Raw genomic sequence first — 19,701 nt, forward strand, 5'->3', positions numbered from 1 at the left:
TAAGCTAAGGACCCTTGGACTAAACACCTCCCTCTGTAACTGGGTCCTGGACTTCCTGACGGGCCGCCCCCACGTAGTAAGGGTAGGTAACACATCCGCCACGCTGATCCTCAACACAGGGGCCCCTCAGTGGTGCGTGCTCAGTAACTCTTTACACCACTGCTACTCTATGCATAGTCACTATAATAACTCTACCTACATACTACCTCAACTAACCGGTGCCCCCGCACATTGACTCTGTATCGGTACCCCCCTGTATATAGTCTCGCTATTGTTCTTTTACTGCTGCTCTTTAATTACTTGTTACTTCTATTCTTAGCCGTATTTTTTGGAAACTGCATTGTTGGTTAGGGGCTCATAAGTAAGCATTTCACTAAGGTCTGCGCCTGTGACATAACATTTGATCTGGCATATGAGACCGTGGGGAGAAACCACATTCTACCGTGACTGTTGCACATCTTTCACAATTGTCTGTTATTTGACATTGCATATGGAAATTCACAGGATAAATCTTACACACGTCTGTCATGCTTCAGTGCCAGAAGTACATTGAATAGTCAAAGAAAACCCACAGAGAGAAAAAAAAATGTATACGTCAAATGATTGCAACAAAGCAAAGCCTAAGGGGACACGTGGAAAGAATGCACAGAAACATGACTGTGCCCTGTGTGGGGGAAAGGGCATCAAAGATTGAGAGGGACATTTTGTGAGTGGTGACGACAGTTCTCGGGTGATTAAGATATGACTGGGTGTTTTAAGACTACCAATATTGTTTATAGTTTAACTTGCAATGTGAACACCGCCAGACAATCACTGCACAAGTGGGCTCTTATCAAAGCTTGGTGGTGGAGGGATAACCTACATTTCTTAATCTGTCCTGTGTCAACATGTTCACATCTCTCCCCTCCCCTCCACACACACTTAAGCTGTGGTTCATTCTGATTTAGAAAATAAATAAAAGTATTATTTGAAAGTGCTTCTTTTCATAAGGAATATTGAAGAGGGATTCGAACTTATACCCAACCTAAACTGTTAGCCATGTAAGACAAACACACAATTGTAGAGAAAGTTAGCTTCTATTGATTGTGGCTCACTAGAAACGCCAATTTGAAGAGTATTGAGATGCACCCGTTGTCGGGCAAAGAATCCACTTTAGAATACTGAGCAGTTTCATGATGTAAGTAATACACAGTCAATAAGGAAAATGTATCGGGTTATTAAATATTACTGTCGTATGAGCATTTTTTTTTTTTTTGGCAAAAGAGTTAACGCGATACTCAATTGATAGGCAATTTATTTAATCATTCATTACCACACATATCATAGTCTACAAGGAGAGTCATGTTTCCTTCAATGTCAGTGCATTTCACAGGTCAGCGAGACAAACGAGTAATATTCCAAACAACAAAGTCAACGTGTATAACACCATTTAGGGGTCTGCGCTTCTAACATGTCTTTCTTCAAAACAGGAAAGAACGCAACATAAATCCCCCAAAACAACCAATATTTACATACCATTGCATCATTCATAGCGGTGACGGGGGAAACAAACAGGGCTGGATTACAGAACTGGCACGCAGGGCATGTGTCCCCGGCGTCCCCGACCTCAAGGGGTTGCTTCCCCTTGGAGGTCGGGGGCCCCCAGAAAGCCTAATGTGAAGAACTGCCTCAATATAGCTTTAAAACAGCAAAATGTTCTCAGGCTCATGCCAAAATGTGTAGAATAGCAGTATGAAACTGCTGTAAATTAGCTGACTTCCAGATGCGGTAATCCGGCCCTGGGGGGGGGGTGGGGGAGAAGCACACAGGAAGAGATTAAGGCACCATGACGTGGAGAGTAGTTTATCAATGCAGAGTTAAAAATCACATCCCATGCTTCAAGCAGGTCTTCTCTTTGCATTCTGCCTCTCAAAAGAGGGGTTGGGAGAACCTTTCCAGGCTGATATTGACTGTGTTGGTGTTGAGACTCAACTAGTACTGTGTATTTCATACATTGGGGGGGGAAGATTTGATAACTGTAGCTTTTCAAAAGAAGCACCACGAGGGAGCAATCTCATTCAAAACCAACTAATTAAGGTGACGATATTAAGTTATATTCTGCTCGTAAAAAGCAGGACATCCAGGAGATTAACATTCATTTTTAACCAGAAAAATAAGTAAAACATTTGTTTGCATATGAAAACAAATTGTGGAATTCAGACATAGTAACCAGAGTATAATAATACTTGCAGTACACAAAAAGACATTGCTCATCATGCGTTCCATTTTCCAAGTCCTCAAGGAAGGTGGACTATATCCCTTTGGGACTGCGAAAGGAATGATTGTTACTGTATCATACATCTCATATCAACAAATGCATTCACTTTGGGGGGGGGGGGGGGGGCTAAATCGTTAAAATACTATCTGTATTATGCCAAGCCTTGTCAATCATTTTGAACGATGGAATCATCCAAACGGAGAGGTCTGTGCAAAACCAAAGGAGTAACGGCATTAATTACCTACAGTATGAATTCAGGAACATTGTCCCCATTCTAAACTTGTTCATTGTAGTGACAAGTTGTGTGTGTGTGTGTGTGTGTCTTATCCAAGCTGTGACATGATAATATGTGCAGGGTCATGTTCATTAGGCACCAAACGGAAGAAAAGTCAAACAGGGAGGGACTGTATGTACTTATCCAATAACTCATTTACCGTTGTAATGCGTTTCAAAACATTCTGCCGCATGCCCTAATGAACATGACCCAGGCCGTGCCAATCATATCCCAAAATATGGCTATCCAGTTCACACCGTCGAACGTCAATCGTGTACTTTGAAAGATACACGAGAATGGAAGTGCGCGACGTCACTGTAAAAAAACAAAACTCCCTCTGAATCGGGATTTTTGAACACTTTAAACAACCCAAACGAGCGCCTCGTCATACGATTGTGAACGCGGCGTAAATGGAGTACCTTTTATCTGTTCAAGGAGAAATGTCCTCATTCAGAGTGGATTATACAAAAAGTGATCATCAGTACAAAAGCCTGTACCTACTACCTTGAGGTTTGAGTTGTACAACGAGTGGGAGATGAAACTATATAGCCTTTCACCACGTTATAGGGCTTTCCCCAATACTTTTGCATCCGTATGCATGTAGGTGGAGGTCGCGCTTTACCTCGACCGTTTAGGAAGTAACCCCACACATTCACGCGCGCACACACACACAAACCAAAAGAGCGTCAGTCTCGTGGCTACACCCGTTCGATGATAGATCTCACTGACCGGTAGGACTAAGTTTTCAGAGTGGGTGTTTTCCACAGTGGTTTGTGATACATCCAGCCTTCGCCCTAGCACAGAGAGAAGAGAATAGAAAACATAAATATAAAATAAAACGCAACTGTCATTTCAACCTAGAAATGTCTGAGAAGAAAATCCATTGATTCCTGAATATAAACTGTAAATGTCTCACTAGATATCATGTGTCCATTATCCTTGCATTCTTCTAGCAAACCTGGGTGTCAGAATGCCTGACCGCTTAACGAAACAATGATATAACGTTTCCTGAAGAAAATGTGCTTGCTTCAGCTGTCCAAAAGCATGTCGGTCCAGTGCTCCCCCAGGTCTTACTGAAGCAAGCGCGCCAAATATGAAAAGGTTTGTCAAGACAATGTTCTACGTACCTCGCTCTCAAAATATCTGGTCCTCCATGGAGTCTCGGTCTCAGTGCGGTGTCTCTCCTCGGTCCTCTGTCTCTCCTCCAGGATCCTCTTGTACTCCGTGGCCTTCTCAATGTCCTTCTGACGCAGCGACTCAGTCACATGCTGCCACAGGCGCCTAAAAACAGAGTTATTTACATCATGACTATTAAATGGGACAAGGCACAATAATCAACAATACAGAGGAGACATAATTAACTAAACATCTTATTTTTCATCTACAGTCCTCATCAATGCCACAACCTCACCTGAAAGCGTCGGAAACAAAATCTGAGCATATTAATGCCAATACGAATTAACTTTTTGGTCTAACCTTGATTCAGTTGGTCCTTGCTTGTCGTTGGGGCGCACGCGCTTCTTGGTGACGGGCAGCTTGGTGACATCCACCATGCGCGTGTCGCCGTTCTGGTAGCTGAACTCGAGCACGCCGTTCCACTCGCCCTGAACGCGGCACACCACGGCGCTGGTGGCGTTGTGCTTTACCTCCGCCGTCACCCTGCGTGAGGCGCCACAAGAGCAGGAGGACACATGGTCAACGATATCAACCAATCACAGCCTCTCCGTGCAAACTATGCAGAACAATGAGGTCACTTCAAGCCAAAGAGGTGTGGCTTTTGTCAATTATTCAAACATGTTTATTAACTACATTTTAATTAATCTTTCTTTAGCCAGGATAATCCACTCCTCAACAGTCACTGTTTTCCAGGGAGTCCTAGGATCCATAAAAATGTAATAGTTTAAATCTAAAAACACACAGTAACATAACATGGAACTAACTATATGAAGCTGTAACGGCACAGGGACATAAACCTAACCAAAAGCCAATGTAACAATTTAATGAAAGCATTAGAAATTCCTTTGCAGGTGTGTGTGCGCGCGCTCTGTGAGGGTCACTCACTTGTGCAGTTTGCCTCCGTAGAAGGGCTTGGTCTGGAAGGTGATGACTGCGGAGTACCCCGACTTGGTGCAGTTCACGGTAACCTTTCCCCCCAGTTCCACCCAGGGCACGGTAAGGATGGAGCGGGCGTAGGCACAGGGCAGCGTGAACGTGTACTCCTCGTCATGCTCCAGCAGGTACAGACAGCCTACACATAGTTTACACTAAGGTTTATACCTTATATCCTGTTCGCATTAGATGCATATTACAGATCACTTTTAGCCTTGTATGGAAGAAATGTCCACTCTCCCTTTGACATTGGTCTGAAGGAAGTAGGCCTAATCCCTTACAGAGTCTCTCCATTTCAAACCCGGTGCAATAATTGATACCCCGTCTCTGGCCGGCCTTACCTTCCCCGATCATGGACACCCCGATGGACATGCCCATGAACTTGCTCTTGGTCCACACGTGGGTGTTGACGCACATCCGCCTCTCGGGGCACTCGGCGTAGAAGCCCGACACGGGCGGGTGATGGGACACCTGCTCAGCCACGAAGCGCAACTGGTAACTACCGTCCTCCCCCTCGGTGGTGGGGCTTCCCTGGGGAGGAGAGGGGGGCGAGGGGGCATCCTTGGCGGGTTCCCCTGACCTGGGCACCCTCCAGGAGCAGTGGAAGCTCTCGCCGATGATGGGGTTATAGGGCTTCTTGGCGATGGCGCCCTTGCGGCCCTCGTGGAAGGAGGTGAGGTAGTACTCGACGAAGCACACCATGCGCTCCTCGGGCCCTTGGCCGTCTGTGATGGCTACAAACAGGTCCGGGTGGGACATGAAGTCAGCGTACATCTCTAGTAAGGAGCGCTTCTCCAGGATGAAGGTGGGCAGCACCACCTGAGGAGACAGAACTATTTATGACCTTTAATAAAGCGGGTTGGGTTGACAATTGTTCAATAATCTAGTGTGTGATCTATAATGACATGTAGCTATGAGGTAAAGATTTTTTTTAAAGCGTCAATTGGAATTTGAGAACACATTCTCTTTTTATGTCTTGACTAACTACCATCCGACACACAGGCTTTGAGCTGCTAACCATGGGAAACTGAATTTCACTGAAGTAGAGCTGTGACGATAATCGAAAATGATCGACGCCGACCATACAGATCACTTATCGCAGGCATTTTGTAGCCTATATTAGAGAAATGTGAAGTCTGAAATGAAATAAGTTTGCTAATATGGAGGATTGTTAATGGGACAACTTATGGCTAAAACCATCACACTAGTAGTATTAGTTTAAAGGTTAACGCAAATACAACTGGTGCACTTTAACTTTAAAACACATCGTTCTATTTATTGTTATCGCATCAATTCATCGCAATATGGATTTTAGTCCATATCGTCCAGCTCTACTATGAAGTCAACAAGAAAAGCGAAACGACAGAGGCATTTCTTAACTGCAGTCCTTTACATTAGCCAATCAGACGACGGGAAACAAGACACCACTACGGTCTGTCTAGCTGGGCCTTGGTCCAGCCCGATGCACGTTTCAGGCTGGGCCTTGGTCCACCCATATGTTTCAGGCGGTGTCCAGGCCACGGCCGGGGGGGTTGTGGTGTGAGCGTTGTGGAACTCGACCTACCCGCGTGAGGTCCATGCCCAGCTTGAGCTGCGAGAGCAGGTGTAGGATGACACTGCGTTCCTCCTCCACCGCCCCCAGTTCCTCCTCCTTTTCCGTGAAGGCGTCCTCCACCTCGTCCTCCCCGTCAATCTCCTCCTGGCAGGGCATGCAACAATATTTACGTTAAGAACAAAAGTTGTGGCTTGCATCTTGAAAAACAGTCAAACTAAAGTACCTACAACAAAAAGCCATGATTGAAAATAAAAGGCCTTTATTTAGTTATATTTACCATCGTCCTCACCTGACCATGGACACATTGATCATTGGAAACAATGCTATACATTTAATTATTAAATAAAAAGTACTTAAGTCAAATTGTCCTGTCCAAAGAGAGGCGCCTATCACTTTTCAAATACTTTCTTTTCACGTCGCCCTTTCTAGCACAGTTCCAGTAACTATGCTGGATGCGTAACCAGGCCACTCCTACTCAGAGCTTGATACATACAGCCTCAGGTCAGTACAGTTTGGCTCGATAGTGGGAAAAGCCTTTTTGGGTCTAGTAATGTTCTGTGTCCTTACCCCTGAGAAACTGCAGGGCTCCGTGGCACTGAGCTCCAGGAGGCTACCCTCCAGCGGCCCTCCCTCGGTGCTGAAGCTGTCCAAGGGCCCGCCATTCTTCAGGATGTCCGGCAGCTTGGGCTCCAGCCACTCGATAGTGGGCCCTGTAACACCCGACACAGCGGCGGCCGCCACGACCTTTAGCTCAGAGGTACTCATGCTAGGCTATGCTACAAGGCCCCTTGAGGCTACCAGACCAAAACAACAAGGTTGTAGCCAGCGACCATTCAAAAAAAGACCCAGGCTGGCGTATTCCCCTGACAGTTCCCTAGGACCACAGGATGAGACGTTAACCCGATCCCCGGTACACAGGGAGTATTGAGATACGTTTTATGCCCCGCCAACAGGAAACCGCCTGATTGGTGGGTTAGTGTTTGGGTGGGAGGCGAGGCCCATTCAAATTAGCACGGCCCATACAATCCTTGACAACTTTTCCTGATTGGCTAGTCCCCGGGTTCTGTCCTGTTCGTGGGTCTAATGAAATATGGATGCCAGGTAACAAGATCTTATGATCTCCTACGTCAAACCGGGAACTTGTGACTGCTTTTCACTGTTTCCCCAATTCCACAGTGTCTGGTTGTCTGTGTCAAAAGAAATGGCTGAGATCATTGCAGCCATACACTTTTGGTAAGTCTCTTGGCTGTCAGTATGGTGCGGTGTGATCAAAAAGGAGGTTAATTGGGAGAGCTGTTATTACTCAGTTACCCAATGAGCGATCTGGTTACCAGCCTAGACAGCCGGTAAGAATAAGTACCGCTGCCTCATCAATTATGGAAAATAATTCCACTGTCGGCTTTCGGAGAAAACTTTCGGAGTACATCTGGACTGGGAGGGTCAACATGTGCAATTCCATGATTTGTGAGGTAGAATTGTGCAAGCACATGCTGGGTGTCTAGTACATGTCACATACAACTAAACATGACTAAAACCCTTCTTGGAAACAAAACACATTTAATCCATGTAGACTTCCATGGCTAACTTTGAGAAATGGGTCAAAGAAAAGGTAACTGAAACAGTTTCTACCTTGCTCTCTTCAGTGGTAAACTAACCATCATCTAGAAGGCAAATCTGAGAAAGCCTGGCAATAAAGATCTACCCACTGAAAAAACTAACAGTGCATGTACACAGATCCCTTTCTTTTCATTGGAGTTCATCCATAAATGAACACTCATTACTGTCACCAGTAGTGACCTACTCCCCCTCCCCTCCAGGCCCCCAGCGGTCACCCTCACCTCCCAGGGAGCTCCTCTGGCGGGCCACCTGCTGCAGCTGCAGGATGTGCAGGCAATCGTTGAGGCAGTTCATGGTGGCCATGGAGGTGGCCTTGAGCATCAGCAGGTCCTGGTCCAGCGGGGAGAGGGGGCCCACGGCCGGGGGCAGGCCCTCGATGGTCTGGATCAGGTCTCGGTGCTGGCCCTGGGCCTGGGTCATCATCTGGGCGTAAAGAAGAGCGGAAGGAACCGGAGGAGTAAGTTGATACCGATGTACAAATGTGCTTAATGTATCCATCATTAGATGAAAACAAGAAGTCCCTGTAACCTAGTCCTAGATGAACGATCTTCATAAAATTACACTAAACAAAAAAAGCTGGGTAAAGACAGGTAAAGAGACTAAGAAGAGAATACCTCTATGACAATACATTTCAAATAAGGCAGAAGAGATATTCTTCTCTCTACCACCGGCTATTCCTGTTGAGACGCAAAGTTCTAACAAAATAAAACCTGATGGAAAATACAAAACAGGGAGAAAAAGAACAAAAATAACCTTCAAGCTACGCTAAACCCCAGTTCTATTTTGGTTCATGAGGTAACAGCTACCATCCCTATCCCCAGCCTACCTCTCTGGCATCAAGCAGATGGTCGGGCAGCAGGGACCTCTTGGAGGAGTACAGCGAGGAGCCCTTGTGGAGCTGAGTCATGCTGAAGAAGGAGGCAGCATTCTGGTTCTGGAGCTGGCTGGGCCTGCGCTGGGACAGGGGCGAGCTGGCGCTCCCCTGAGACGCCATGGAGTAGCTGCGAGACTTGGGCGGAGGGTTACTCTGGACAAAGACAAGACGGTCAACAAATTTGTCATACAGTGAATGTCATCTGTGATAGGCTCTTCAGAAAAGTATATTTTGATCATTGGAGCAGTATATTTTGATCATTGGAGCTTGTGGAATGTAAGTAAAGTTGCCCCTTAGACTCGGATATTGGGTCAGTTTAGCATTTCCCTCACTAATGGTTACAGCATAGAGATCGAGGCCTCATCTTCGTATCTGTGCCATTATAGTGTGTGTGTGTGTGTGTGTGTGACAGCATGGGCAGCGACATTGAGACTTAGGCCATTGTCATTGGCTGATTGCTCCCAACTTATAGGAATTCCCACCAGTTGACTACTTTAAAAATGGTGGAAGCACTCAATGGAAATGTCCATGTTAAAACGAGTTATATCAATGATGAGTCCTCTATCTCCATTAGTTACAGCTAGGATTGTGGTAGGGGAAAAGGATCCTAGGTCTGTACCTAGGGGAATCTTAACCTATGGAGCCATCTTGTTTGTGACTATTTGTGTGACCTTATGGTGTCATGTCAGTGTGCTCTGTAAATGTTGATTGTCTTCAACTCAAGTGCTCAAGATGCGAGACGAATTAAGGCCAATAATGAAGTGCACTGAATCGAGTCGTTATGGTTACGCCACAATTTATCCAAGAATAGAGTTTGCATCATGCTTGTGGTTCGTCACATTCTGTCTTATCAGTATTTCAATAGAAAATGTACATCTGTTTGGAAGGAAATCCCACTGAGTAATACAGACTCACTGACTTCAGCCAGGAACAATAAGATCAAACTTGTTTTTTAAGGAAGTGTCACATCCCCATTTGTCTGCTATGATGCAGCCAGGGGTGTCTTTGGTGTGTTACAACACTACACTCAAAGTCCGGCATCTAGGATGGTCTTGGCTCATAACTAAGCTAAATGAATAGTAGCTAGAGTTCCCCATCAATGTGTTCTCATTATCAAGCACAAGCACTACTACATCTAATCTAAATACCAGACATCCGCTCTCCACTTCTGTTATGAAGCTCATGTTACAGGCAACCATGGACACGATCAATGGAATTGCGTAACAAAACGAGCTAGTAGAGAGTGTCTGGATTAAGGGAAAACGTTGTTGTGAGTGAGAAAGAGCTTGTGATGGTGAGTGTGTGTGTGTGTGTGTGTGTATGTATGCATGCAACTGTGTGTGTGTGTGCGCAACTGTGTGTGTGTGTGTGCGCAACTGTGTGTGTGTGTGTATGCATGCAACTATGTGTGTGTGTGTATGCGTGTGTGTGCATGCGTGTGTGTGTGCATGCATGCAACTGTGTGTGTGCGCATGCATGCAACTGTGTGTGTGCGCATGCATGCAACTGTGTGTGTGCGCATGCATGCAAGTGTGTGTGCGCATGCATGCAACTGTGTGTGTGCGCATGCATGCAAGTGTGTGTGCGCATGCATGCAAGTGTGTGTGCGCATGCATGCAAGTGTGTGTGCGCATGCATGCAAGTGTGTGTGCGCATGCATGCAAGTGTGTGTGCGCATGCATGCAAGTGTGTGTGCGCATGCATGCAAGTGTGTGTGCGCGTGTGTGTGCGCATGCAACTGTGTGTATGCGCCTGTCAATTGGGTGCGTGTCAGACGAAAAGCCCTTGCCTTTACCTTCCCCATGGCCTCAGTGTGGTGCTGCGTGCAGATCTGCAGCCGGCTCACCCAGTGCTGTCTCTCTTTGGCGTCCGTGGCTGGGAGACAACACCACAGGGTCACATTCATTAGTGCACACGGTTGCAAAATGTTTTGCAACTGAAAATTCAAATGAGTTTCCTATTGGGTATGTTCAGTTAGTGCAGCCCTGTTTCGGTCGGTTTTCTTTAGTTTGGTGCCTGAACAGAGTGAGCTCGTTACAGTGCAGCAGAGTGAATCTCTCCGCATGGATCAATAACGACAATGTTATCCCTTGCCGACCGAGGATAATGAGAAAACCGCCATTATCGTGTATTGATTTGGATATGTTTTACATGCTTTCTCCCCTTCCTGAAGTCTTGGTATAATAGTCTGACAGTGACTAGATGTGCATCTTGCCTGTCCAACTACTGACTGATGCATTGAGGATATAACAACATTGTGTTGAAATGCAAACCATACATGTCCAGTAGTAGACTACTCAAACAGCATGACACTCTTGTATGAGTTGTTGTAGCTGTTTTGATTGGTGAGGAGTGTGAGAGACAGACAATAGTGTGTGCGTTTCACCTCGGAGCTTGTATTGCTCCCCACTGATGGCATTAACTGTGAAGGTGTGCGAGTCCTCGTCGCTGGGGGATATGACCGCCCCTGCCAAGGGGAGAGTCCCGCGAGGTTTCTGGGGCCTGGACTGCTCATTGACAAAGTACTCCAACAACCCTGCCTCATTGTTGAGGACAAAGAACCTGCATGAAGAGCAGAACTTTCAATCAAAACGTTTGAGTAATTTAGCAGACGCTCTTATAGAGAGCGATTTACATGACTTATAGAAGAAAATAAGGTTGGGTGCCTTGCGAGGGCATAGACAGATTTTTCATCTAGTCGGCTCAGGGATTCGAACCAGTGACCTTTTGGTTACTGGCCCAATGCCCTTGAGCTCAAGATGCTTGTTGGCAAAGCATTGAATCAATTCAATAGTATGTTTAGTTGATTTGATCAAATTGTAAAAACTTTTACTAAATGCATAGCACTGTTTAATCAATGTTCTTCAACCTGGGCTGCCCACTCACCTATATTGCCATCCTGTTACCAGGTTGGTGTATTTCATCAGGTAACCATCAATATTTTCCATGTGGTCACTGCAGAGCAGAGATAGAGAAAATGATTGACAGTTAGCAAAAAAGCTAGTTATCCTACAATAACAGCAATGGGTTGGCAAAGTTCAACTCCAGAAGAACCTCGGATTCAACTCTGACTAGCCTGTTAACTAATAGCTAAGTCGGTAAGCTCAGCTAGAAACCATAGCTGGCTAGACAGCTAACATTTGACCAAGGGCTTGCTAGTTAACGTTACCAACTGAAGATGTGTGTTGCACTGCCTATTAACCAAACAAAATCACAGCAGCTAACTAGGTTTGCACGATTGGTTAGCCAGATAATTAGCCTAGCTAGCTAGACAGTCAGCATACCTGTACTGCCAGCCTTTAGAACTCCCTCTCCCAGAACTACCAGGCGTTCCTTTCTGGGGAAAGACATCCAGTTTCCCTTCACTGTCCGATATTCGTATTGCCGTGGCGGTTTCTCCTTGCATAGTCATAGCCAACGTTATAGCTAGCTAACAAGCTACAAACCTTGCCAGAAACGTTAGCTAGCTTGACAGCTAGTCACACAGCACTCTAGTCTGATTTGCTAACTTGAAGGCCTTGCTCACAGATGGATTTCTTCGGTTTATGGCTTTACAAAACACATAGCTATCGTTCATGAAAAACTATCTAAACGACTAATTAAGTAATCCATCACAATATATTCGTATAAAAACAGTGGCGTGCTAGCTAGATAGGTCGTGAGCTTGGGGTTAACATTATCCAAATCGCTGCTAACAGGCTTCACGATGACGCGACACGGAACTGGAGTCATGTGATTCAATTCCATGAAAGGACTTCCGCATTGGCAAAACAATAGGGAAAATTGTAGCATACAAAGTTTGTCGAAATAGGTTGCAGTTGTAGAAATAGAACACGTCTTCAAATATATCCTGCACATACCCCATCGAGCTACCGCCGGCATATATTTCAGTCGTGTTGCATGACAAACAGTGAGAATTTTGTATCTCCCCGAGCTCGGCAAATCGAGAAAATTATAGGACTTTCTCCATGCATAAACGTCTCTCCATACTTGTCATGACAGGTTCGTCGTGGTGGCACACCCAGAATAACCCTACTGTTATCTAACCTGTACAAACCTTTCCCTTCTTTTATATACAGGGTAAAAGGGCGGTGTGCTAAAAATAATGTGCTGCCCACACGACTAGGGCGTATAAGGAAGTTATGGACATGGTTATAAACACGGCATTTTACTGATCCCTTAACACTTAACAGGAATCGTGGCTGCTACTCTACCTTAAAAATGCCTGCTAAGAAAGTGTGCATCGTTGGATCTGGAAACTGGTATATTTATGGGCTTTCTCTATTTGCATGTGCCTGCATTCGACAAAATTGTATCATGAATTCCACTCATTGATTCATAATGTAGCAAACTAAGTGCTGATCTTTGGCTAAATTGACAACTTGCTTGTAGTTTCATAGAAGCTCAAACATAGAAGTTTGATTTACATTCATTGAATGTAGGCTTGGGGATATGCAAGCCATTTCGTGTACTGTTGTAATCTGGTTATGGTACCCCCAAGATATATTTGGCATGTTGTTCATTTTGCGACTGGGATTTTGAAAATATGAATGCTGTTATTCCATTGCCCTCCAAACTAATCCGTTTTCATCATCTCCTAGGGGCTCTGCGATAGCCAAAATCGTCGGTCACAATGTAAAGGGATCCAACAGGTTTGACCCCATTGTTAACATGTGGGTGTTTGAAGAGATGATCGATGGCAAAAAGTTAACAGAAATCATCAACACAGAGCATGAGAACGTCAAATACCTCCCCGGTCACAAGCTTCCCAAAAATGTGGTTAGTATTGTGTTTTGTTTAATATTAGATTTTTGCCTCGAGTTTACAAATCATTGAGTTGGGCAATACATCTGGAGTTAACGTTATCTCCGGACATGCTTTGCGGTTGTGTAAAAGGACACACGCAGATAAGATGAGTGAAGTTTGACCTATACAGAGTTGATAACGTATCCGTGTGGTGTTGTTCTCAAGAACCCAAGGCATTAACAAGGCATTCTGCCTTATCCCTAGGGATATCAGCTATAAGCGCTGTTTACCGGTGGGCCCATGTAAACTACAATCCCATCTTTGTTTTAAAGTTCAGAAACGTCAATAATCATCGCGGTTTTTGAGACATGGAATTATCTTTCATATGAGTGAGAAATAATCTTTCATATAAAAAAGATAGACTTACTGTATCAGGTTTGCACTGAACCATAGGGCAGTGTGTATGCATAGTATGGGATCAATATCATGGTCTTCTCTGCCTTCCATTAGGCTTCCTTAGTAAAGCACTGTAACATGTCCATATGGGAACACAAACCCTAACCTTATAAAATAGTGCTGGGGTAAGAAGTCTAGACAGTTACATATCAGGATATTATTTTGACAATATATCATGTAGTTTTGACAATATCGCAATAGGATTTTTTTTGTTAGTTGTCCAGTATTTTTCCTACATAGCTTATTCTCCATCTCCTTTTTAAATGGGGAGTCAATTTGTTTTCAGCACTTTTATTTCCATGACTGATCCAAACTCGTTTTCTCATGTTCTTGCTTGTCCCTCTGCAGCTATGGTGAACAGTTTGGAACATCGAATCGCAATAAAATCACATTATCGAATCGCAATACATAGAATTGTGAGAATCGCAATACATATCGTATTGGCTCCTAAATATCGTGATAATATGATATTGTGAGGTCCCTGGAAATTCCCAGACATACTATAAAAGGTGTGTAGTAATTTAGACGTACGTTTTTTTGAGATTCTTTCTCGCTGCTATGAAAGATACTTTCCTTATATTTCCAAAACCGTACCGCAAGTGATGCATGTTAACGTTCAGAACGAGCGTCGGGGCTCTTAACAAAACTCCCCCGGCCAGAATATACCTTCATAAATAGATGCTAAAGGTAGTTGGCATTCTATGAACGGCCTACCAGTATGACATACCTTGCTTTCCACTGTGCCAAGACTTAATGTGTGTGTTATTGTATCCAGCCGTCCCTTATGTCAATTCCTTAAACGACCCTGTAACAAAATAACATCACATAACATATTGTAATCACAGGAGGTTGGTGGCACCTTGATTGGGGTGGAAGGGATCGCGGTAATGGCTGGAGCGGAAAAAAATGGATTGGTATCAAACCCATGGTCTCTACGTGTTTGATGCCATTCCATTTGCTCCGTTCCAGCCATTATTATGAGCAGTCCTCCCCTCAGCAGCCTCCACTGCGTAATGTAGATTCACGATAAATGCTACTACACAGTAACATCCATCATGAATAGTACAATGTATCATGCTATCTTTTCCCGCTCCAATTTACCAGGTTGCTGTTCCAGAAATCACAGAAGCGGTGAAAGGGGCCAGCATACTGATCTTTGTCATTCCACATCAGTTCATTGGGAGGCTATGTGATCAGATGAAACCTCATATTACACAGGGAACCATTGGGATATCCCTCATCAAAGTAATGTCATTTAGCTCATTTTCACACCAGCTCTCACTTAGAAAAACCATTGCTTAAATCTATAAAATGTATACGTCTGACTTTACTCTGGCTTCATATCGGGCTTCTTATCATTCAGGGAAAGTCTCAGCTGTATGAATTTATCATCACGGCTATGATTTTACACTCATTATGTAACAGCAGCCTTGTCTAAAAAAAAATGCAGCCACCCAAATGCTGGTAACTAGGGTATATGTTACAAAATGAGTGATTGAAGGCAGCCTAATATCTCTTTTCTGCCCTGGTCCTTATTCAGGGCATCGATGAAGGCCCCGAGGGCTTGAAGCTCATCTCTGACATCATCCGTGAGAAACTGGAAATCGAGGTTAGCGTCCTGATGGGGGCCAACATTGCCAACGAAGTGGCTGATGAGAAGTTCTGTGAGACCACAATTGGTAAGACATTTTTCCATAATATTATCTAGAACAGTGCTGTAATGTTTTGTGTCCCCCTCGGCTTGTGTTGCAACTCCCACTGATGCAGTTATTTGTACATTGACTTTCTATCACTACCTAAACAGGAGCTAAGAACGAAGCAAACGGACATATCTTTAAAGAGCTGCTGCAGACTCCCAACTTCAGGATCACTGTGGTGCAGGAGAGTGACACAGTAGAACTCTGTGGGGCTCTTAAGGTACAATTTACATTTCAACTCAAAGAGAACAACTTCTGCTCCATCTAGCTACGTCCTGCTCTTACACAGGAGGCCTATCTTTCGTTGCACTGTAACTCTGTTTTATGTGCTCACATAGTCAAATATTTATTTTTACAAACCATGAATCATAATATTGATAGAAATAGAGTAGAAAACTGCAGATAACACTTGTGGTTCCTTTCCCACTCTCTCCTTCCCAGAATATTGTAGCGGTGGGCGCTGGGTTCTGTGACGGTCTGGGCTTTGGGGACAACACCAAGGCTGCGGTGATCCGGCTAGGGCTGATGGAGATGATCGCCTTCACCAAGCTGTTCTGTAAGGGCCAGGTGTCCTCCGTGACCTTCCTGGAGAGCTGTGGGGTCGCCGACCTGATCACCACCTGCTACGGGGGGCGCAACCGCAAGGTGGCCGAGGCCTTCGCCAAGACGTCCAAGGTGACATATCTAGACAAATACCACTCAAGGATGTGACTGTGCTGTGACCAAGTGCAACTTTTAACTGTTTTGTCAGGTTGATAACAGTTACGATATTCATATCCATCACTTCAAGAAACTTGTGTGTGTGTGCTTTAAGTAACTATGTTACATACCTTTCCAGTCTATTGAAGAGCTAGAGGCTGAGATGCTCAATGGCCAGAAGCTCCAAGGCCCACAAACCTCCGCTGAGGTGTTCAAAATTCTCAAGAAGAGGGACATGATCAACAAGTGAGTACAAACTCTTTCACCTTAAAGTGAGACTTTAGGACTTTGCGTGCTCTCACACAGTCACACAGAGTACCTGCGCCTGTACACTGGGTCCGCTTCACGCTGCTACAGCATGATGGCTATGGGACCAAAATAGTGAAGAAGTTTAGCCTCATGCTTCAACGCTCTTGTGGAAATTGTGGCCTGATATTTTGTTTACTTAGTGCATCACTGAGCCTACCTTTAATACATTTAATGACTTGCAAATGTTCCTCCAATATTCCTCTACTCATTCACCACATACATTTTCATCAAATTAGCTGCAAATATGAACTGAAGCTCTCCTCAACAAATCTGTGAGTGCTGCTAATGGAACCACTTCTTGCTGCATTGAGATTTAGTGCAATGTTTTGTCTTGTAGGTTTCCGTTGTTTGCCTCTGTGTACCAGATCTGCTTTGAGGGAAAAGCTGTGCAGGAGTTTATCACATGTCTGCAGAACCACCCTGAACATATGTGATCACTCTGGAACCTGCAGCCACGGAACCTGCAGCTCCTCCAATGGTGTAGAGTGAAGTTGCCCCTAAATGCTGATCTTGTCAGTTTTGCATTCCCCTATGGTTAGGTTGGGATTGGAGAGGGGAAGCTGATCCTAGATCTGTACCTATAGGGCAACTTCACCCCCGGAGCCACTTCCAATAGCACCATCATACCATCAGAGGGCAGCAGTGCTGCATAAATGCTCGTTCATAACACTGTAACTACATCAAAATGTAACTGTAACCACTAAACATTCCTTATCATTTGATACTGTCTGAAGAACCACTACTTAACGTGCTTTCTCGCATATTCATATGTTTTGTGTTTTGATTGTGTATCAGCTTATCAACTTAACTAACTACACTTGACAAATGTAAAGTAATCTTTGTTGGTTGCAAAAGTGTTTTCTATTCATTTAACAATTTTACAATTTGTGGAACAAATATTCGGAAAATAATAATTTTGAGTGAAAAACAAATGTATTGTGACTCTTTTGTTTCACTTCATCTTGTCACATGGGGGCACACTTACTGTAGCTGCACTGGGGCGGCAGGTAGCCTAGTGGTTAGCACGTTGGACCAGTAACCGAAAGGTTGCTAGATCGAATCCCCGAGGTGACAAGCTAAAGATCTGTTGTTCTGCCCCTGAACCCACTGTTAGGACGTCATTCTAAATAAGAATTTGTTCTTAACTGATTTGCCTAGTTAAATAAATAAAAAAAGAAATTGATGTCACTTGCCCTTTTTAAATTTGAAAGCCTTTCAGAGGATAACAGTGAACAATACACATTTGAAATCGTTAAAATGAGGGAGGAATAACAAAGATATGTTTATTTGTCTAATGTTGTCCGTGCACATGTTTTGAAAGAAAATGAAAGACCATATTTATTTGAATTAGATGTTCTCCTGATGAAAGAAGGATTGCTTATGTTTAACTGATTTAAATCAGCTTTTCATAACAATTACATGTATCTAGTTCTTGCCTTCACTTCAAAGATGGCCTACTTATCCTAGAGAACACAGACATAAATGTTGTACAGATATTCCACAAACAATATTCCCTGGAGTCTTCTGTGACACAACCATATCAGTCCCAGGATTAAAGAACAATCGTGGCCCTTGTCTCTCCATCTCTTCTGGCTGTATCACAGCGAGAAGAACAGAGGCTTAATGGGATAGCGAGTAATCAGCTAGGCCTTTGACTGTCCCATCAGATCAGAGGGACCTTGAAGCTTCCATCCAGCCCTCCACGCTTCCACTTTGTCCGTAGCCACGACCGTGTCCAGCCATGGTTCACTCTTTCCTGGGTAACCCGACGAGGAGGAGGCCTCTCTTCTGGTTGACAGCTCCACAGACGGGGCTGCCCCAGATCCCACACATCCCTGTACATCAAAGGGCCCAACGGGCCACGGAGATGGGGGGCCACGGAGATGGCAAAGGCCCAGTTTGAGGCACCCTGTCCGCCCCTGTTTCCCGTGGGACATGGGGCCCCAGGAGAGGACCTGTGTGGGGTCTTCCAGCAGGTTAGGCTCCCCTTCACCTCCAGCTGAAGTGTCATCAATGTTTTGATGTGAGACAGTGAGAGCCTTGTGCAGGTTGAGACCCTGATCCTCTGTCACAAAGAGAAGAGGTGCACCTTCAGTCCTGGGCTTGAAAGAGCAGCTTAATCACCATGGTAACTGCACAGAGGCCAACTAGTCCCTACACAACACTGTCCCATTGTGAGAGAGAGTGAGTCTTGGACTCAGGAGGAGAAAGTGAGCGAAACAAGAGTGTGAGGTCTGGATAGTTCATGGTTGACATATCACTGAGTCTGCATGCTGCTGACAAATACATCTACTTATCCAATTATAGCAGTACAAGTTGACAGTGCGACTGACGGGTTCAAACCTGGCTCTGCTGGGTGACACGAGACTGTGTTAGCCCGCTTAGCTAAAGCCTAGGCATTTGTTTGAGGTACTAACGCAAGTTGTCAAGTCTCAGGCAAAGGTTACTCATTTAACCAGTGTGGTTCTGAAGCACCTCTGTTACAGCATCAACAAATCAAGGCTGTCGTTACATGAGGATTAATTCAACATTTTGCAATATTGAGTTACAACAAATAGTGTTCACTGTGATTTACTGCGTGTAATGAGGTGGGTGAGTTTTTCACTGTTGGTTGATCACACCTGTGTCTCACATGGATGGTTCTGTCAGTGTTCCTCCTCCAAACGTTTCCCCCAGGCCTTGCAGGCTCTATATGGGCCACCCCTGGCCCCAACCACCTGGCTCTCACAACCTTATATTTATAACAGTCGTATAATTCTAGTTCTGTGTGAAATCCCACACAGACTAGAATATCTTGCTCGGTAAGCTATATAACGTGTGTTCAAATAGGATATATTTTCTTTCAAATACTTGATTATTTCACTGGTACTTAATCGAACACAGTACGATGGAAGCAAATGAGTAGTGCAAACCTGTACCCTATATGGAAAATGTATGCACTCATGACTAAGTCGCTTTGGATAAAAGCGTCTGCTAAATGGCATATATTGTTATATTATAAACTGGGTGGTTAGAGCCCTGCATGCTGATTGGCTGACAGCCGTGTTTACATTTACGTCATTTAGCAGACGCTCTTATCCAGAGCGACTTACAGTAGTGAATGCATAC

The 19,701-nt window shown here is 44.6% G+C and overlaps 2 protein-coding genes across 3 annotated transcripts; one reads left to right on the forward strand and one right to left on the reverse strand.

Moving 5' to 3' along the window:
* Positions 1–1,276: 1,276 nt before the first annotated feature.
* Positions 1,277–12,825, reverse strand: LOC106574436 (oxysterol-binding protein-related protein 11). Of its 2 annotated transcripts, none has more exons than XM_014150332.2 (13): positions 12,547–12,825; positions 11,573–11,641; positions 11,073–11,248; positions 10,482–10,561; positions 8,639–8,839; positions 8,034–8,235; positions 6,763–6,905; positions 6,205–6,339; positions 4,982–5,459; positions 4,593–4,779; positions 4,008–4,190; positions 3,659–3,812; positions 1,277–3,325 (listed from the first exon to the last, which is right to left on the reverse strand). In XM_014150332.2, exons 1-13 carry the CDS (start codon positions 12,549–12,551, stop codon positions 3,269–3,271), a joined length of 2,070 nt encoding a protein of 689 aa, XP_014005807.1. In that variant the 5' UTR covers positions 12,552–12,825; the 3' UTR covers positions 1,277–3,268. The 2 variants fall into 2 exon arrangements, with proteins under 2 accessions (XP_014005807.1, XP_014005806.1); XM_014150331.2 differs by having other exon boundaries at positions 11,971–12,825.
* On the forward strand, positions 12,670–17,525 carry LOC106574437 (glycerol-3-phosphate dehydrogenase 1-like protein). Its single transcript, XM_014150334.2, has 9 exons — positions 12,670–12,688; positions 12,880–12,948; positions 13,288–13,465; positions 14,993–15,133; positions 15,429–15,567; positions 15,693–15,805; positions 16,027–16,260; positions 16,424–16,530; positions 16,931–17,525. Exons 2-9 carry the CDS (start codon positions 12,908–12,910, stop codon positions 17,025–17,027), a joined length of 1,050 nt encoding a protein of 349 aa, XP_014005809.1. The 5' UTR covers positions 12,670–12,688; positions 12,880–12,907; the 3' UTR covers positions 17,028–17,525.
* The last annotated feature ends 2,176 nt before the right edge of the window (positions 17,526–19,701 follow it).

The sequence above is a fragment of the Salmo salar genome, chromosome ssa16 (genome assembly GCF_905237065.1).
Source record: "Salmo salar chromosome ssa16, Ssal_v3.1, whole genome shotgun sequence".
Lineage (NCBI taxonomy): Eukaryota > Metazoa > Chordata > Actinopteri > Salmoniformes > Salmonidae > Salmo > Salmo salar.